Source organism: Manis pentadactyla, chromosome 13 (assembly GCF_030020395.1).
Source record: "Manis pentadactyla isolate mManPen7 chromosome 13, mManPen7.hap1, whole genome shotgun sequence".
Classification (NCBI taxonomy): Eukaryota; Metazoa; Chordata; class Mammalia; order Pholidota; family Manidae; genus Manis; species Manis pentadactyla.
Window position 1 is genome coordinate 61,379,731 of NC_080031.1, and position 22,111 is coordinate 61,401,841.

The 22,111-nt window shown below is 35.0% G+C and overlaps 1 protein-coding gene across 1 annotated transcript in view; it reads right to left on the reverse strand.

The window, feature by feature from the left end:
* Positions 1-22,111, reverse strand: part of LYRM7 (LYR motif containing 7) — a 41,730-nt gene that overhangs the window by 16,016 nt on the left and 3,603 nt on the right. Inside the window, exons 2-4 of the mRNA XM_036902602.2 lie at positions 17,707-17,779; positions 16,082-16,152; positions 7,895-7,976 (exon numbers count right to left, since the gene is read on the reverse strand). Of these exons, the coding sequence (XP_036758497.2) occupies positions 7,895-7,976; positions 16,082-16,152; positions 17,707-17,779 (226 nt within the window). The remainder of the gene's footprint in view (positions 1-7,894; positions 7,977-16,081; positions 16,153-17,706; positions 17,780-22,111) is intronic.

Here is a 22,111-nt window from a genome sequence, read left to right on the forward strand (position 1 = left end):
CCTACTACACTGCAGTAAAGAACAAACAGGATACAGCAATAAAAATTTGGAAATGGAAACACATGGTAGTCACTATTCCATAACAAATCCTAAATCCTGCTGGAAAGGAATGGTAAGGACTTCTTGCTCTTTGCAAAACAATAAATATCCAAGCCAGCCAATCTGGTAGCATCTAATTTTTTTTTCTGGGCAGCAAAAAGACTCTTGTCCACTGTCCTTCAAGGCTCCTGTTTCTGACCTCTGGGGGATCCTTTTTGTCCAGAGGTAGGGATATTAGGGAAGATACCCTTCTTTGAGGCTCTGAAGCTTTCACAGTCCACTTCCTGTAGATATGAGCTCAGGGGCCAAGGGATGGTCTTAAGAGTTGAAGAATGCTAGCCAGGCTTGGAGTTTCTTAGCATTACAGTTCCTTAAAAAACCTTATAAACTTCAAATCTATTTTTGAAGCATGAAGATTTTCATCCTTTAGTAATGGCCTCTATGTTCTGCCCATCCCCCTAACACTTAGTTTAATGAACACTTCTTAAAGCAATGGAAAACTAAAGATAGGCTCCAGTGAGTAAATGTATTCTACATCTGATCTTTGTCTGGCAACTGAGAAAGGCTTGGGGTATTGATCTTATTTCATGTTGGAGCTCAGAAGCGCCCTGCTTGTATTGGCTTTAGTATTAGTGGATAGGAGCAATTGGCATTTTCAACCCTGCAAGACTCTAAAGTATAGGACTGTCAATCAGTTAGACTTCAGAATGTAGATGGAAGAGTGTTCCTTAGCAAAGTAGTACTTCCTTCCATCTTTGCTTTGTAGACCAACTAGCTTAATCTGCATTCATCTTCTTTTTCAATATTTTGCTGAAAGAAGAAACAACCAGCACACACTGACATTCTCATCCCTCAACATAATAAAGGCTATATGTAACAGATGTTTCTCCAGGTGACAGAAACAAAAGCAAACACAGCTAACATCATACTCAATGGAGAAAAGCTGAAAGTTTTTCCTCTAAGATCAGGAATAAGACCAAGATGCCCACTCTCTCCATTTGTGTTCAACATAGTATTGGAAGTCCTAGCCATGGCAACCAGACAAGAAAAAGAAATAACAGGCATCTAATTTGGTAAGGAACAAGTAAAACTGTCATTATTAACAGATGACATGATACTATATATAGAACACCCTAAAGACTGCACCAAAAAACTATTAGAATTAATGAATTCACTAAAGTCACAGGATACAAAATCAATACACAGTAACAAACTAGAAGAGAAATTAAGAAAAGAATCCCATTTGCAACTGAATCAAAAAACATTAAATACCTAGGAATAAATTTAACCAAGGAGGTCAAAGATCTATGAAAGCTATAAGACATTGATAAGAGAAATTGGAAGGGTCAGAAATAAATGAAAAGGTATTTTATGCTCATAGTCAGGAAGGATTAGTATTGTTAAAGTGAACATATGGCCCAAAGCAATCTACAGATTCAATGCAACCCCTAAAAAAATTCTAATAGCATTCATTTTTTCATGGAACTAGAGCAAATAATCCTAAAATTTGTGTGGAACCACAGAAGACCCTAAAGAGCCAAAGAAATATTGAGAAAGAAGAGCAAAGCTAGGGGTATCACATGCCTTGATTTCAAACTATACTGCAAAGCCATAGTAATCAAAACAATATGGTACTGGCACAAGAATAGATACCTAGAGCAATGGAACAGAACAGAGAGCCCAGAAATAAACCCACACCTATATGGTTAATTAATCTAAGACAAAGGAGGCAAGAATATACAAAAAGGGAAAAGACAGTCTCTTCAATAAATGGTGATGGGAAAAGTAGACAGTTATATGCAGAAGAATGAAACTGTATCATTATCTTATACCATACACAAAAATAAACTCAGAATGGACTAAAGAGCTAAACATAAGGTCTGAAGCCATAAAACCCCTAGATAACACAGATAATAAAATCTTGAAGATCAGCATTAGTAATTCTTTTCCAGATGTTTCTCCAGGCAGGCGAGGGAAACAAAAGCAAAAACAAGCAAGTGGGACTACATCAAATTAAAAACCTTCTGCACAGCAAAAACAAAAACCACACCAATAAAAGGAAAAAGCAAACTACTGTATGGGAGAATATATTTAATAAGGAGCTAATATCCAAAATATAAAAAGAACTCACACAACTCAACACCAAAAAAGCCCAAATAAGCCTATTAAAAAATGGGCAGAGGAACTGAACATTTTTCCAAAGAAGACATAAACATGCTCAATAGACACAACATGCTCAACACTGCTAATCATCAGGGAAATGCAAATGAAAACAATAATGATATATCACCTCATACCATTCAGAGTGGCTGATATCAAAAAGATAAGAAATAACAAGTGTTGGTGGGGATGTAGAGAAAAAGGAATCCTTTTATACTGCTAGTAGGATTGAAAACTGGTACAGCACTATGGAAAGCAGTATGGAAGTTGCTCAAAAAGGAAAAATAGAAATACCGTAGAATCTAGCAATTCTACTTCTGAAAATTTATCTGATGAGAATAAAATCACTAATTCAAAAAGATACATACACCCCTATGTTTATCATGGCATTATTTACAACTGTCAAAATCTGAAAGCAATCTTAATGTCCACTGATAGACAAATGTAGAAAAAAGATGTGGTACATATACACAATGGAGTATTATCCAGCCATAAAAGAAAAAGAAATCTTGCTGTTTGCAACAACATGGATGAACCTAGACTGTATTATGCTAAATGAAATAAGCCACACAGAGAGACAAACACTATGATTTCACTTATATATGTGATCTAAAAAACAAAGTAAATGATCAAACAAATGAAACAGAAATAGACTCACAGACACAGAGAACAGGCTGGTGGTTTCCCTAGGGGAGTTGGGAGGTAGGGTATGGGTGAAATAGGTGAAGGAGTAAGAAAATGAGTGGGAGTGTTTGATATCTTGATCTGGGTGATGTTTACAGGAGTGTATATACATGTCAAAATTCAAGCTGAACACTAAGATTTATGCATTTTACTGTATGTTCCTCAATATAAAAAAATTTTAAAAAACTTAAACTACAATGAGATTATCATCTCACATCTGTTAGAATGGCTATTATGAAAAAGACAAGAAATAAAAAGTGTTAATGAGGATGTGGAGAAAAGGGAAACCTTGTTCATTATTGGTGGGTATATAAATTGGTGTGGCCACTATGGAAAACAGTGTGAAGGCCGCTCAAAAATTAAAAACAGAACTACCACATAATCAAGCAATTCTACTTCTGGATATTTATCCAAAGAAAATGAAGTCACTATCTTGAAAAGATATCTGTACTGTGTTCACTGCAACATTTACAAATAGCCAACACATGGAAACAACCTGTGTCCACTGACAGATGAATGGATAAAGAAAACGTACACACACACACATACATATATCCACAATGGAGTATTATTCAGACATATAAAAGAAGTCAGTCTTGCCATTTTTGATATGATGGACCTTGATGGCATTATGCTAAGTGAAATAAGTCAGAGAGAGAAAGATAAGTCCTGTATGATCTTACTTATATGTGGAATCTTAAAAAAACAAAACAAAACTGAACTCATAGATACAGATAACAGATTGATGGGGTTGCCAGAGGTAGGGGTTGGAAGAAGGGTGGATGAAATGGATGAAGGTGGTTAAAAGGTACAAACTTTCACTTTTAAGATAAATAAGTCCTGGGGATATAATATACATCATGGTCACCATAGTTAACAATACTGTATTATATATTTGACAGATGCTAAGTGACTAAATCTTAAAAGTTCTCATCATAAGAAAAAAAGCTGTAACTGTATGTGGTCACAGCTGTTACCTAAAAACTAACTGTGGTAATCATTTCACCATATATACATATATAAAATCATTATGTTGTATACCTATAATTAATACATTGTTACATGTCAATTATATCTCAATTTAAAAAAATCTATTGATGGCATGGTTTATGTGTGGCATGTAAGATTGTGAGGCACTCATAGAGGCACTTAGGATATAAATTATTTATGGGGCATTAAAATGTTTAACTGCAGTTCTGGAAACGTCTCTAAATATATCAAGCACATGAATATAAATAATTTGAACATAAAACGTTTCCTTTTAAGAACTTGTCCTTGACCCATGACATGTTAGATTTGGATTTTTACTGGTGTGCCTTAACACCTCTTTCTATCACGGTACCCAAAGGACTGTGACTGAACACTTGTCTGTCTTCCACACAGCACACAGAAATGATATATTCTAAGTTCTGTAAGGACAGGAACCAGGTTTGTCTTGTCCATTTTCTATCCTCGGAGCCTACCACAGTATGTATTCAATAAATGTTCGGTGAATCACATTAATCTGCTTTAGCATATAAACCATAAGATAGGTTTAAGCAAAGACAAATATAAAAACCAAGGAAGTTTAAAAATGCATCTGAAAAAAGTTTCCTAGAGCTTTTATTTAAAAAAATGTATCACACATGTTTAGAAGCATCTCTTCTGTCTTATATATATGCAAGAAGTTAAAAAATGTGGATAATGCTATTAAAAGACTAAACACTATTAATTTACATAATTGGTACTATCTTTACCCCTAAATTTGGTGACTTTATAGAATATATGTTTGATAAAGGTCAACACTGAAAGAAGCTGGCCAATGCCTATATTAGAAAAAGGGCTTTGACAAATGTCAGTTACCGATGAGAAAGCAAGTATAAAACAGTGAGATAATCTCAGTATTTTTCTAAGTCATAATTATTTATTTTCTATGCAATACCTAGGAAGGTCAGGCTTGACCAATAAGAATGGTATAAATAAAAAATTATGATTAATTTAAATTCATACACCTGAGATCATACAAAAAAAACACATAAAACTAAGGAACACTTGGAAAGAAAAATAGTTTCCCCAGTAATTTTTTACATATTTTCAAAATAAGGAGTTTCTCTCAAATGATGAAATTATTGTTTATAATAAAGAATCTTGAAATTATCTGCAAGGATAAGGGAAGTGATTTTTTTTAAAAGGAAAAAATTGAGAAATTCTTTAGGATAAAGAGTCCTAAATGGGAGTCAATATTTAATTTTCACTGTAAATATTATTTGGAAGGGAAAGAAAGGGATGGACTTAGAATTCATGAACACAAAGCAATTACTCTTGCAGATAAATTTTCATTTTATATTTCTAATTTCTATTATTTTTCATGTTGGGACATTATCTGATATTTTTTAGAAACAAGCATAATTCTCTATTTTTTAGTCAAGAAGCAGAATTTTAATTTCTCTCATTTCTTTATGCCAGTACAGACAATGCAATGTGGAGAAGTTTTGCTTAAAGTAGCTTTTTAAAACAGTTAAAGAATCAAATTTGTTCTATCTTGGACCATAGGTATAAGGTAGGAAAAACAGACCCATATCTATCTTAATAGAAAAAAATGAGGTCATTATTAAGGCAACATGGCATTTTATACTAATATTCATGCAAGGTCAAAATTTTTAATCCTGTTGCTAAATGAAATTACACAGAAAACCAAAAGATAAAAAGAAATTTAAACCAATATTGTCTTATCTAAAACCAGGCTTTTGAAATACAGATATCAGATTTGGTTATTTGAAATAGACTAAATTTTTATTCACATAAAAAAATTACATTTAGCTGTGATTACCTGTATAAAATGCTGGCTATAGTACATGGAAGCCCTAAAGATCATTATTAAGATGAAAGCTAATGACCACAAGTTTTCAATTTAGGATTAGCTATGTTTACTGCCCATATAACTCAAATCTAATACTTTCAGATAAAACCCCATGAACTAAAAATAACTTTAAAAGCCCTACAGGACTTACACTACTAGATACCAAGATTTATTATAACATTGTAATAATCAAGACATTATGGTATGTGCTTCAAAGGCAGAAAAACAAACTAATTGTGGAGATTATAAAGTCCAGAAATAGATGCACATGTATATAGTTATTTGATTTCATGACAAAGGTGACCCTGTAGTGTGGTGGAGAAAGAGTGGTCTTTTCAATAAATGATGCTGAGTCAAGTGAATATTCACATGTGAAAAATAAATCTTGACACCGTATCACACCATACAGAAAAAAAATCAACTCTAGCTGATACAAACAACCAAATGGAAAAGATCAAACAACAAAGCTTTTGGAAGGAAAGCATAGGAGAAGCTTTTCAGGACCTTACTTGAGATAGGCAAAGATTTCTTAAAGGGTATTCGAAAGTACTAACCATAAAGGAAAAAGTGGGTAAACTGGACTACATTAAAATAAAGAACTCTTTCAAAGACAACATTACCAAAACACAGAAATAAGCAACAAAGTAGAAGATTTCTTGTAACACATACATCCTTTGTTGGACATAAAAAAAATTCTTTTAAATTTATAATAAAAAGGCAGATAACCCCTTAGAAAAATGAGCAAATGATTTGAACAGCCACTTCATAAAAGAGAATATCCAAATGGCCACTTAACAATTGAAAAGGTGCTAATACTTCATTAGTTACCAGAGAAATGCAAATTAAAATCATAGTGCTATACCATTATACAACCACTGGAAAGGGTAAAATTAAAGAGATGCATAGAATCAAGTGTTGGTGAGGATGTAAAGTAACTGAAACTCTCAGATACCATTGTTGGAAGTGTAAATAGTCTAACCACTCTGGAAAACTATTTGGCAGTATTTATTAAAAGTGAATAAACATTCACCCTGTGACCTAGAAATTTCCCTGTTATACACAGACCCAAGAAAATGCATATGTGTGTATATATATGTACACACATGTATGTATATCCATACACATATATACATATACACACACACACATAACTTTAAAACAAAAGGCACATAGAAGAATGTTCACAAAATCATTATTTATTATAGTCCAAAATTAGGAACAACCCAAACAATACTAGATTGGATAAACTGTGGTATATTCAGACAATATTCATAAAATGTTACTATACACAATAACATGGATGAATCTTACAAATACAATGACAAGAGAAAGAACCAGACAGAATAGTAATCCTATATGATTTCATTTATGTATAGTTCAAACACTTTTTAAGTTAAAAATCCATAGTGTTAAAAGAATAGTGGTTATGCTTGTGGGGAGGTGTGTGAGAGGGACATGAGGGCATGACAGGGCTTTTGGGATACTGATAATATTATACAGCTTGATGGGGATGTTGGTTACACAGATATTTCACTTTGTGAAAATTTACTAGGTTGTACAGTTATAAACTGTACACTTTTCTGATTGTATGTTATACTTCAATAGTTTACTTTAAAGAAAAAGAAGACTTTCAAAAATTTTGAATGTCATCTTTGTTGTTGTTTGTCCCCAAAGGTACTTCTGGGAATGAAACAAAATATGATGTGAAATGACATTCACCTGAAGCCCTACAAGACATCTGGAGGTAATGGAGGACACTCAACTTTATTTCCATTTTCTATAATCCCAATTCTTCTGAATTAAAACAAGTCTCATCGTAAAATAAAAGCTAAAGAAACAGACTTAGTCTAGGTACATGGTAATAAATAAAATAATTAAGAACCTCAAGTAAATATGATAGTCATACTGTCCTTGCAACTGTAGTTTTATAATATAACCAATGGTTAAGATTAAAAAGAAAAAAGAAAAAGAGGAAAAGAAAAAATATGGTAAAACAAAGTTTCATAATTCAGTACTTTTAAATGGTAGCCTTATAAATGTATACAAGATACAATAGGCCACATTGTCTAGAAAAATCAAGCTGTTTTGCTAATCAATATTAAAAGCACTATAATTGTTCAATATCTTAAAACATATTGTGGTCAGAAAACATTTTTCTTTAATTTTACTTACTCAGTGTACTGTGGTCTGTATGAATACCTTGTATAACAGATGTTCTGAGTAACAATTCAACATCGGCACCTATTTTTATTAGCTGTTAAGAAAACCAAACAAATACAATGAATCCTTCAGGTGTTTTTTCAATAGGTCATATGAATATACTGCTTTTGAAAATTCTAGATTTCTTAGAATTTTTTAGGTAATACTGCCTTTAACTCTTTGTAACTATTCCAAGCATATAAAAAGCTCAGACAGTGCATATATTTTTAACTTTAATCCATCCATTCCATATTGTGTTCCACAATAGATTTAGTATATTGTTTTTGCTACATTTTTTTTTTGAAGGAGGTTTTGAATTGTCCTTTTATAGTGTTTTAAACTGTTGAAAGAATATTGGACCTGGAAACAGAGAACTTGGATTCTATCTCTTACTCTGTCATTTTAGTGTATGGCCTTGGGTTAATAACCTACCCTCTTTAAGTTTCAGAACTGATAATATGCAAAAGGAAGAACTGGAATAGAACAGTGATTCTCAAAGCTGTGGACCCCTGAGGGACCTTGAAATCCTTTCAGACCCAATGAAGTCAAAATTATTTTCCTAACACTAGAGCTTTCTGCATTGTCTGATTTTTGAACACAAGTAGAACTTTCCTGAAGGAACACCATTTTCACTTGAATTAACAACTAACATATAAACTATGATTATTCAGACTTGTGTGTTTGGCAGACATTTTCTTTTAAATGAGTAGTAAGTCAGTCACTTCAAGAAAACAACTGACAGTACTTTTTTACAATGCTAAAATTCAGTTTTCAAGTGAAAAATTGGAGTTCTGGAGAAAATGTATCAACCTCCATGAGCTTGACAGCTTTCTAATACTTAAAAGATTTTTCTGATGATGTGGATATTGATAAAAGCAGATGTAATTGTAAAATATTACATATTCAACTATACCAACATTTGGAAGATATGCATTACCTGATGAACCTGAATTTTCCAAATCATCAGTGGGTGATGTTACAAAATTGTGCCTGGGCAAAAGACCCATTCAAAGGGAAAAAGAGATTAAAATCTACTGGTCTACTAAATGAAGACCTGAGGGCATGTGAGAGAAGGATATTCTTGGGAGAAGCAATAAGCAAAAATGCTCTGAGAGTAAAGTTCTAGGCAAATTCAAGCACCCTCAAAGAAGGCACTGAAATTAGAAGAGTGAAAGGGAGATTAGGTGAGTTGAGGTGGGAAGTTAACAGGAGTCACATGATGTACAGTCTTATAGGTTACGGTAGGGACTTCAGATTTTACTTTTAATGGGATGAGGAGACATGGCCATTTTGAGTAGACGACTGATAGGATATGCCATTTATAAAAGGATCATTCTGCCTTTAAAATGATTGACAACAGGCTGTAGGTGGTTAGGATGGCAGCAGGGAGACCCACTATTAGGCTGTTCTCACATTCCTGTGACAGAGGATGGTGGCTTAAACCAGGAGGTAATGATGGGGAGGATGAGAAGTGGTTGAATTCTGGATGTATTTTGAATGACTGGAAGTGAAATAGAAGAAAAGGAGTCAAGAAAGCAAGCACCACTGAATTCAAAAATACATCAAGAGGATCATACGTCATGATCAAGTGGGATTCATCCCAGGGATAAAAGGATGGTACAACATTCGAAAATCCATCAGCATCATTTAGTATATCAATAAAAAGAAGGACAAAAATCATATGATCATCTCCATAGATGCTGAAAAAGCATTTGACAGAATTTAAAACCCATTTGTGATAAAAACTCTCAACAAAATGAGTATAGAGGGCAAGTACCTCAATACAATAAAAGCCATATATGACAAACACACAGCCAACATCATACTTAACAGCAAGAAGCTGAAAGCTTTTCCTTTAAGATTGGGAACAAGACAAGGATGCCCACCCTCCCCACTTTTATTCAACATAGTACTGGAAGTCCTAGCCACAGCAATCAGACAACACAAAGAAATAAAAGGCATCTAGATTGGTAAAGAAGAAGTTTAATTGTCACTGTTTGCAGATGACATGATGCTGTACCTAAAGAACCCTAAAGAATTTAGTCCAAAACTACTAGATCTAATATCTGAATTCAGCAAAGTTGCAGGATACAAAATTAATACACAGAAATCTGCTGCATTCCTATACACGAATGATGAACAAGTGGAAAGAGAAATCAGGAAAACAATTCCATTCACAATTGCATCAAAAAGAGTAAAATACCTAGGAATAAACCTAACGAAGGAAGTGAAAGACCTATACCCTGAAAAGTACAAGACACTCTTGAGAGAAATTAAAGATGACACTAATAAATGGAAATTCATCCCATGTTCTGGGTAGGAAAAATTAATGTTGTCAAAATGGCTATCCTGCCTAAAGCAATCTATAGATTCAATGCAATCCCTATCAAAATAACGACAGCATTCTTCAACCAACTAGAACAAATAGTTCTAAAATTCATATGGAACCACCAAAGACCCTGAATAGCCAAGGCAATCCTGAGAAGGAAGAATAAAGCAGGGGGGATTACACTCCCCAACTTCAAGCTCTACTACAAAACCACAGTAATCAAGACAATTTGATACTGGCACAAGTAAAGACCCATAGACCAATGGAACAGACTAGAGAGTCCAGATATAAACCCAAACATATATGGTTAATTAATATATGATAAAGGAGCCATGGATATACAATGGGGAAATGACAGCCTCTTCAACAACTGGTGCTGGCAAAACTGGACAGCTACATGTAAGAGAATGAAACTGGATCACTGTCTAATACCATACACAAAAGTAAACTTGAAATGGATCAAAGACCTGAATGTAAGTCATGAAACCATAAAACTCTTAGAAGAAAACATAGGCAAAATTCTCTTGAATATAAACATGAACAACTTTTTCATGAACATATCTCCCCAGGCAAGGGAAACTAAAGCAAAAATGAACAAGTGGGACTATATCAAACTAAAAAGCTTCTGTACAGCAAAGGACACCATCAGTAGAACAAAAGGGCATCCTACAGTATGGGAGAATATATTCAAAAATGACATATCCGATAAGGGGTTGACATCCAAATTATATAAAGAGTTCATGTGCCTCAACAACCAAAAAGCAAATAACCCAATTAAAAAATGGGCAGAGGATCTGAACAGACACTTCTCCAAAGAAGAAATTCAGATGGCCAACAGGCACATGAAAAGATGCTCCACATTGCTAATCACTGGAGAAATGCAAATTAAAACAACAATGAGATATCACCTCATACCAGTTAGAATGGCCAACATCCAAAAGATAAACAACAACAAATGCTGGCAAGGATGTGGAGAAAGGGGAACCCTCTTACACTGATGGTGGGAATGTAAATTAATTTAACCATTGTGGAAAGCAGTATAGAGGTTCCTCAAAAAACTCAAAATAGAAATACCATTTGATCCAGGAATTCCACTCCTAGGAATTTACCCTAAGAGTGCAGGAGCCCAGTTTGAAAAAACATATGCACCTCTATGTTTATCACAGCACTATTTACAATAGCCAAGAAATGGAAGCAGCCTAAGTGTCCATCAGTAGATGAATGGATAAAGAAGATGTGGTACATATACACAATGGAATATTATATTCAGCCATGAGAAGAAAACAAATCCTACCATTTACAACAGTATGGATGGAGCTACAGGGTATTATGCTCAGTGAAATAAGCCAGGTGGAGAAAGACAAGTATCAAATGATTTCATTCATCTGTGGAGTATAAGAACAAAGCAAAAACTGAAGGAACAAAAGAGCATCAGACTCACAGAACCCAGGAATGGACTAACAGTTCCCAACGAGAAAGGGCCTGGGGAGGACAGGTGGGAAGGGAGGGATAAGGGGATTAAGAGGCATTATGATTAGCACACATAATGCAGGGGGGCACAGGAAAGGAAGTATAGCACAGAGAGGACAAGTAGTGACTCTAGCATCTTACTATGCTGATGGACAGTGGCTGTAATAGGGTATGTGGTGGGGACTGATAATGGGGGGAATCTAGTAACCACACTGTTGCTCATGTGATTTTGTATTAATGATACCTTAAAAAAAAAAAAGCAAGCAGTAAGGTTTTTAGTCTGAGCACAAAAAGGAGAGGTGTCCCCAGCAGATGGAAAGAAGTCCGGTACCAGATGGCTTAGCAGATAAATTGTATCAAAGTTTTAAAGAAGACTTAATACCTATCCTTCTAAAACTATTCCAAAAAATTAAAGATGAAGAAATGCTTCCAAAGTCACTTAATGAGGTAGTTATACCATGATAGCAAAACCAGACAAAGACAAGGCAAAAAAAAATTTACAGACCAATATCCCTCAGTGAACACAGTTGTACAAATCCTTAATGAAATATTAGCAAATCAAATTCAACATAAATGAAAAGGACCATTCACCATGATCAAGTAGAATTTATTCTAGGGATGCAAAGATGGCTCAATATCTGCAAGTCAGTCAGTGTGATATATCACATTAACAAAAGGAAGATAATCATGTAATCATCTCAATAGCTTCAGAAAAAGCATATGACGATACTCAACATCCATTTATGATTAAAAAAGTAAAAATCTCAACAAAGTAGGTACAGAGGGAAACTACCTCAACATAATAAGACGGTATATCACAACCCACAGCCAGCATCATACTTAATGCCAAAAAGCTGAAAGCTTTTCCTTTAAGATCAGTAACAAGACAAGCATACCCACACTCACTCGTTTTATTTAACATAGTACCAGAAGTCCTAGCCACAGCAATCAGACAAGAAAAAGAAATAAAGGGCACTCAAACTGGTAAAGAAGTAAAATTGTCACTATTTGCAGTTGACATGATACTATACATAGAAAACCCTAGACACCACCAAAAAATAAAATCAGAATTAATAAATGACTTCAGTAAATTCACAGGATACAAAATTCATATATAGAAATCTGTTGCATTTCTATATGCAATAACTAAAAGAAAAGAGAAAATAAGAAAACAATCTCATTTGCAATTTCATCTAAAAGAATATATTACCTAAGAATAATCTAACCAAATAGGTAGAAGATTTGTACTCTGAAAACTATAAAACAATGATGAAAGAAACTGAAGATCACACAAATAAATGGAAAGATATTCTATGCTCATGAATAGGAAGAATTAATATTGTTAAAGTGGCTATACTACCCAAAGCAATCTATAGATTCAATGCAATCCCTATCAAAATAGCAATGGCATTTTTCATAAAATTAGAGCAAATAATCCTAAAATTCAATTGGAAACACAAAATACCCCAACTAGCCAAAGCAATGTTGAGAAAAAAGAACAAAGCTGGGGTATCATATGTCACATGATAGTATATACTACAAAGCTACAATAATCAAAATAGTGTGGTACTGGCACAAAAATAGATGCATGGATCAATGGAACAGAGCGCAAAAATAAACCCACACTTACATGGTCAATTAACACAGGACAAAGGTGGTAAAAATATACAATGGGAAAAGACAGTTTCTTCAGTAAATGTTACTGGGAAAACTGGACAGCTACATGCAAGAAAATGAAACTGGATCACTGTGTTACACATACACAAAAATAAACTCAAAATGGTTTTAAAGACTTGAGTGTAAGACCTGAAGTGATAAAACTCCTAAAAGAAAACATGCAGCAACCTTCTGGGCATCTGTCTGAGCAGTATTTTTTGGTTCTGTCTCCTTAGGCAAGGACAACAAAGGGAAAAACAAATCAAGTGGGACTACATCTAACTAAAAAGCTTTTGCACAGCAAAGGAAACCATCAACAAAATGCAAAGGCAAATTACTGAATGGGAGAAGATACCTGTAAATGATATATTCAATAAGGGGTTAATACCCAAAATACATAAAGAATTCACACAACTCAATACCAAAAAAGCAAATAATTCAATTAAAAAAATGGCAGAGTAACTTAAAAGACATTTTTCCAAAGACACAGAAATGGCCAAGAGACACATGAAAAGATGCTCAATAACAAATAATCATCAGGGAAATGCACATCAAAACTACAATGAGGTATCACCTCACACCAGTCAGAATAGCTGTTATCAAAAAGACAAGAAATAACAAATGTTGGCAAAGATGCAGAGAAAAGGGAACCTTTGTGCACTGTTGGTGGGAATGTAAACTGGTGCAACACTAAGGAAAACAGTATAGAGGTTCCTCAGAAAATGTAAACTAGAACTACTATATGACCCAGCAGTTCCATTTCTGGACATTTACCTGAAGAAAACAAAAACACAAAATTGAAAGATATATGCACTCCTATGTTCACTGCAATATTATTTACAATAGCTAGGATATGAAAGCAACTTAAGTGTCCACTGATAGATGAATGGATAAAGAAGATGTGGTGTGTCTGCACACACATATAATATTACTCAGACAAAAAAGAATGAAATCTTGCTATCTGCAACAACATGGATGGACCTGGGTATTGTTAAGTGAAATAAGCCAAAGAAAGACACCATATGATTTCACTTATTGGAATCCAAATAACAAATCAAAGAAAACAAAACAGAAGCGGACTCAAATATAGAAAATAAATCGGTGGGTGCCAGAGGGGAAGTGTGTAGGGGCATGGGTAAAATATGTGAAGGGGATTAAGTGGTATATACTTCCAGTTATAAAATAAATAGGTAAGGACAGCATAGGGAATATAGTTAATACTGTTGTAATAACTCTGTATGGTGACAGATGATAACTACACTTATTGTGGTGAGCATTTCATTATGCATATAAATGTCAAATCGCTATGATGTACACCTAAACTAAATTAATACTGTATGTCAACTAGAATCCAATCAAAAAAAAAAAAAAAAGAGGCAGTTGCCATTAACTGCCATGGAGAAGGCTGTGGAAGCAAAGCCTCACCTCCTGACAGACTCAAGTAGTGGTTTAGCTGGGTACAGAGAGGAAAAAAATGGCCCTCTTAACCCTTTGGAGGTACATAAATTGAACTAAGTCCTAGGTCTATGGCTGGAAACAAAGCTAGATGGAACAAGGAGTAAGGGGAGATCAGAGTGGGTAAGCAGGAGGTAGTAAATATCCAGGAGCAAAAAAAAAAAAGAAGGATATGTATATCCATTATGTATTGTATAGCAAATATACAAACTTCTGTATATACCTTTTAACTTTTCTTCATGACTTGATTATATGTCATCTTAATGCCTGCCATGAGTAAAAATAAAACAGTCCCTATTTGCCCCAACACATGCTTAAGTAAATCTTTCCTTTTTTTCCTTATATTATAGGGATAAAAATATTTAGGCTATCTCATTTTGTCTTACTAGCTTGACTATTACAGATATTTACTATTTCAAAAATAGTATTTTTCTCTACTAAAATGTAAATGCATTTTTATTAAAAACATTTTTTAACATTTGTAAATTCTATTAAACATGGTAGAATTTCTCTGATTTTTACCTTCCTCTTTATGAATCCAGTTATTGGAATTATAACTACCCCTGCAAATAATTTTCCATTTTTCATTCCTGTGGATTCTTTCCCCACTTTTATACAAAGTTAGACACAGGAACAAACAGGAAGCTCAAGACAGAGACAATATGCATGTATATGCCATATGATTTTATACAGGAAAATCACTGTGCGTTTTTTAAATGAACATGTATTGGGAGCACTAGGCAGCTCACTGACTAGTTTTAGTAGACTGTCTTCAACTACAGCAAGTGACCAAAATGCAAATATGGAAGACAAAGCAAGAATCAATTGTGGCTGGTTAATTTCCATCCCAAGATAAGAATTTAAAAAATAATCTGTCTAGTTGGGCTAAATGAATAGCAGTTCTCTCTGAAGTTCTGCCTTCCTATGACACTCATTCACCTTACTTTCAGTCACTTGCCTTAGGTGAAGATCGAATTTCTGTGGGTTTCTGAGTTGGTTCAGCTGCTCTTGCTTTGACCATGGCTACATCCATGTTCTTTTCACCAGGCAACCTGCTGTCTTACGGGTATACGCAGGTGACCCCAAGGAGGAGAGCCATACAAAACAAGTGAAGGTCACCTGTACTTGTGACAGCTTTAGCTATCTAGCAAGAGTTTTTATTTCATATAATTTCTCCATTTCCATCATTTCCTCTGGGTGCTAAGAAAATTCATGAGCTTTATCATAATTAACAAACTAAATTACTTTACCTTTTCTATTTTGTTAGGACAAGTTTCACTTTTATTACTTCTGAACTCTTCATTTATCTTTATTCTGGCTGCTAAAGAAAGAAAAATATATATATTCAGTTATTTACATTTCTATTTGTAATTCCTGTCTGAATTTATGTATTATTCATTATGAATGACAACTTCTCTATTACAGGAAATAGTTTTGTCCCATGTAAAATAAAGTATAAAAATAATAAATTTATTCACTCTTTTGGAGAGCTTTTGATAGGACGGCAAATTTATAATTTATAATTAAGCCTAATATAAACCTTTAGCACCCTAATAATTTTGTCTCCTGCTTTTTACTTCCAATTTCATTAGTGTGCCTATAGCTAATGGATTACAGTAAGTCCAATTTAATGCATTTTTCTATAAATATAAGGATTTAAATGAAAACGTTTTTTTAAGATGGCAAAACTCAATACATATAAGCTTGTTAAACCATATACAAACCCATGCATAATTAAAGATAGAGAGCAAAGAGGATAGATATGTATCTCCATGTATATATAAATAAATAGTTTGGAGGCCTGGGCTGACATGTAGAGTGAGTGATAAAGCTTTTGTTCATGTACACCATTGAGACTTTGGCATCATTACAGTAGCATAATTTAATCTAACTGGCAAACTGCCTAATTGTGTTGCTTTAAGCATTTAATGGAACCCATGTAGAGTGCTTAGGAAATGTGCAATGTTACTTGTTTTTATAATCATTTTATAGTCCCTTAAAAACATTTAAAGCAACAAAAATACGCTATGTTGATGGAGAACAGCCATAAAACCTTTCTTCTATGTTTGATACATTTCAATATGTAAGGTGGTTAAGAGTTTGGGCTGTAGAGCCAGACTGCTTAGGCTGAATCTCAGTTCTACCTCTTACTAAATATGATGTGGGACAAATCCTTTCATTTTGTCAGTTTTCTCATCTGAAAAAATAGAAATTATAATGGTAACTACCTCACAGGTCTGTTGTAGGAATTAAATGAGGAATTTGTGTGACATACATACAGTATCAGGAATATACTTTAATATTCAAGAAGTTATTTTTGGTGAATTATAAAAGCTTGAATTCCTAGGGATAGTGAGGACTGTTTACGTAGATGTCTTAAAGAAGTTTAGAAATGTGTAAGGATTGAATATGACCAACACAGAACTTAAACTTTAGAGCCCTGGCTTCCAGATAAGATAGAAACCACTTCAAACAGTGAAATACTGAGTTTGGGATAAAGTCTCTTTTATAACTGCTGACACTTCTAGAATGATACAATGCAAGAACAATATAGTAGTACCTGGTCTTAGAAAGTGTGCAGATTATATAACAGAGAAATGAGTTTAATGGCTTGAATTGACATAAGACAGGTAACAGAGCACATTGAAATTCTGATCCTTTTCTTTCCCTGATTCTTTATGAAAACTTGATCTTTGAAAAAAGATTTTTAAGTAGTTATTCCTCAAACAAATGTAACATAAATGAATCTTTACAAAACATAAGAACATTAGAGGAGAGATAGTGAAGGTCATATCTTGGCCATACAGGGTCTCTTGGATATATTCGCAGCCATTTGAAGAATGGACTTCTCCAAAGGGACAAAAGATAGACTTACCTTCTAATGCTCTAGAATCATTTTTAAAAACCTGTTGTCTGGTCCTGTGCAATGTTTTAAAGAGGTGTAAAACCTGTGAAGAAAATAAGAACTCAGACCTCAAAAGAAAAATTAATATTTTATGTAAATACAGGATTAAACAGTATTTCTTCTGTCATTTAGACTATTTTTCAAAGTGGCTGGTGAAAACTAGGGTATAATCAAAACAACTTCCCTTATTTATTTTTAAATTTAAAAACTTTATATCCAATTTAAAAATGGGCAGAGAATCTGAACAGACATTTTTCCAAAAAGACATATAGACAGATGCCAACAGGTACATGGAAAGGTGCCCAATATCACTAATTATCAGGGAAATGCAAATCAAACCACAATGAGATTACCATCTCACACCTACTACAATGGCTGCAATACAATGAGTCATAAGAAATACATATTTGGTCAATCATATGACCAAATATATATTTCCCAGGTATATTTGGTCTTCATTCACAGTTCCTGAAAAGACTGCAGTCTTACAGGTGAAATGGGTGTTTTTGTTAGGGTCCAGGACTCCGAGGTTTCCCCAGAGAGCAAACCACACGGACATGGAGATGTAAATCTAAGCAAAGTCTTTATTCAGCCAGCTAGCTGGGGCCGACAGCATCCCCCCTGACACGCAGGCCGAGTCTGAGCTGCCGACCCCTAGGCAACTTTAGGTAGGGATTATATAGGGTTTTCACAGCCGTTGCACCGAAGCCTGCGCATTTCTACAACCAATAATTTTAAAACACATTCTATATATTCTATATTTTAACCAATGGAGTTGAAACGAGAACGCCCCGGTTACCTAACCGCTTCCCGTAATCTCTAGCTCACACAAGCGTGTCTACGTGACTTATCACGGGTTATGTCCCGAGGCTACTGCCCACCTCTGGTTATCTAACTTAGGGCAGGCGTGTTAGCTTCAGGCAGTTTCTACGAAAACTGGGTGGCTCTTGCTCTAGGGTTTAGCTAGGTTTTATTAGTTCTTTTTCCTGACTTTTGCTGCTCTTTGCACTTCTTTACATTTTGTCATGTTAATGAGACTTTTGGACACCACCCAAGGGCAGGAGCTGGACTGAATCAGCCAATGGCTAATAATTCAGTCGATCATTACTATGCAATGAAGCCCACAGGACCCCTGAGATGAGCTTATTGCTTCCTTGGATCCTACTTCTTTTGTGGGAGAGAGCTTCTATGCTTGGGGAACCAGGACGTGTCCACGTGCCACAGAGCCAGGCCCGAAGCTCCAGGAGGATAGAAGCCCCTTTATTTGAGACCGAGCCCTATGTCTCTCTTTATCTGGCTGTTAACTTGTATCTTTTTGGTCTCCTTTCCTGTGTTCTGTGAACTGCTCTAGCAAATTAACTGAACCTAAGGGGGAGGTGTGGGAACCTCCAATCTGTAGCTGGTAGGTCAGAAGCACAGGTTAACTGCCTGGGGCTTGTGCCCCAGGGAATGGCGGGTGGAGGGCAGTCTTGTAGGATGGATCCCTTAACCTGGGGAATCTGGTGCTGTCTCCAGGCAGACAGCATAAGAATTGAGTTCTCAGACACCCTGCTGGTATTTGAGAACTGCCCAGTGGTAGGTGTGTGGGAAGAATCCCCACCCTGACCAACATATTGGAATTGGTCCAGGAACCCGAAAGGAGTTGAGAACATCACACAATGGCTATCATCAAAAAGATAAGAAGTAACAAGTGTTGGTGAGAATGTGGAGAAAAGAGAACCCTTGTGCACTCTTGGTGGGAACGCAAGTGGGTATAGCCACTATGGAAAACAGTATGGAGTCTTCTGAAAAAAATAAAGGAATAAAATCTCTTGGACATAAACACGAGCGACTTCTTCATGAACATATATCCCCGGGCAAGGGAAACAAAAGCAAAAATGAACAAGTGGGACTATATCAAGCTGAAAAGCTTCTGTACAGCAAAGGACACCATCAACAGAACAAAAAGGTACCCTATAGTATGGGAGAATATATTCATAAATGACAGATCTGATAGAGGGTTGACATCCAAAATATATAAAGAACTCATGCACCTCAACAAACAAAAACCAAATAATCCAATTAAGAAATGGGCAGAGGAGCTGAACAGACAGTTCTCCAAAGAAGAAATTCAGATGGCCAACAGACATATGAAAAGATGCTCCACATCGCTAGTCATCAGAGAAATGCAAATTAAAACCACAACGAGATATCACCTCACACCAGTAAGGATCGCCACCATCCAAAAGACAAACAACAACAAATGCTGGTGAGGTTGTGGAGAAAGGGGACCCTCGTACACTGCTGGTGGGAATGTAAATTAGTTCAACCATTGTGGAAAGCAGTATGGAAGTTCCTCAAAAAGCTCAAAAAGAAATACCATTTGACCCAGGAATTCCACTTCTAGGAATTTACCCTAAGAATGCAGGAGCCCAGTTTGAAAAAGACAGATGCACCCCTATGTTTATCGCAGCACTATTTACAATAGCCAAGAAATGGAAGCAACCCAAGTGTCCATCAGTAGATGAATAGATAAAGAAGATGTGGTACATATACACAATGGAATATTATATTCAGCCATGAGAAGAAAACAAATCCTACCATTTGCAACAACATGGATGGAGCTAGTGGGTATTATGCTCAGTGAAATAAGCCAGGCGGAGAAGACAAGTACCAAATGATTTCACTCATATGTGGAGTATAACAACAAAGAAAAACTGAAGGAACAAAACAGCAGCAGACTCACAGAACCCAAGAATGGATTAACAGTTACCAAAGGGAAGGGACTGGGGAGGATGGGTGGGAAGGGAGGGATAAGGGCAGGGAAAAAGAAAGGGGGCATTATGATTAGCATATATATTGTGGTGGTGGGGGCATGGGGAGGGCTGTACAATGCTGAGAAGACAAGTAGTGATTCTACAGCATCTTACTACGCTGATGGACAGTGACTGTAATGGGGATTGTTGGGGGGACTTGGTGAAGGGGGAGCCTAGTAAACATAATGTTCTGCATGTAATTGTAGATTAATGATAACAAAATAAAAAAATAAACAAAAAATAAAAAATAAATAAAATAAATGAACACACAAAAATAAAAAAGTAAATATGATGAAGCAATTCTCTTCTGACTATTTGAAGAAAAGGAAAACCCTAACCCAGAAAGATATATGCACCCTCTCACGTTCATTGCAAAGAGATGGAAACAACCTAAGTATCCATCAATGGATGAATGGATAAAGAGGTTATATGTACACAGTGGAATATTATTCAACCATAAAGAAAGAAATCCTGCCATTTGAGACAACATAGATGGATCTTAATGATATGTAAATCAGACAGAGAAAGACAAGTACTGTATGGTATCAGTTATATGTGGAATCTAAAAAAAACCGAAACAAGACAAAAAAACAACCCTCCAGGTTCACAGATACAAAGAATACAAAGAACACTGGTTGGGACAGAGCACAAAGTGGGTGAAGGGAGTTGAAAGATACAAACTTCTGGTTATAAAATAAATAGTCCTGGGACTGTAATGTACAGCATAACTATAATTAATAATACTGTATTAAATATTTGAAAGTCATTAAGAGTAAACTTAAAAGCAATTTTTTCTTGTGATGAGAACTTTTAACTACATATGGTGACATATGTTTAACTAGACTTGTGATCATTGCATGCTGTATATAAATCATGTTGTATTCCTGAAACTAATCTAATGTTATCTATCAATTATATTGTAATAAATAACCAACCAACCTCTAAAAAAAGATTTACAAAAATAGTATGAAGTTCTGTGAAGCGAAAAAAAAAAAGGATAACAAAAAAGTTAATAATCCCCCTGTCAAAAACCAGTCTGCCATGGTAACAAACTTTAACAGTCTGGTATGGATTTGTTCTCATTTTTCTTTTCATACTGAGGTGTTCACTGGCTCCTAAAACCATACATACATACACACAAACTCATGAACTTACTACATCTTAAAACAGTCCAGAAGGAAGATGTTTCAGGTAATTAAGGATACTTAATTGTGCTTTCTCAAAACAGAGGTGGAATGCAGAGACTTACGAATATTCTAAGGTTGTTTTGAAAAAATGAAGAGAAAAGACCCTGGCATTTTGGTAGAAGGCAGATTAATCTATGTAGAGGCTTTAGTGATAGGCATAGCTTACCTCACACTTCTCAAAGCCAAAAAGGTACTCAATATTGTCCCCCTAATATTGCCCTTTCTTTTATCTTCTCAATTTCAGTTGTGGGAGACGCTGAATTTCTCAAGCCAAAGATCTCTAGTTTATTCTTTAAATCTACCTTAGTCCTCATGTGGAAACTTTAGGACTGCCTCTCTAATCTTTTGTCTATCTCCATCCTCCATAACTATTTAAGTTCAGATCCTCCCCAT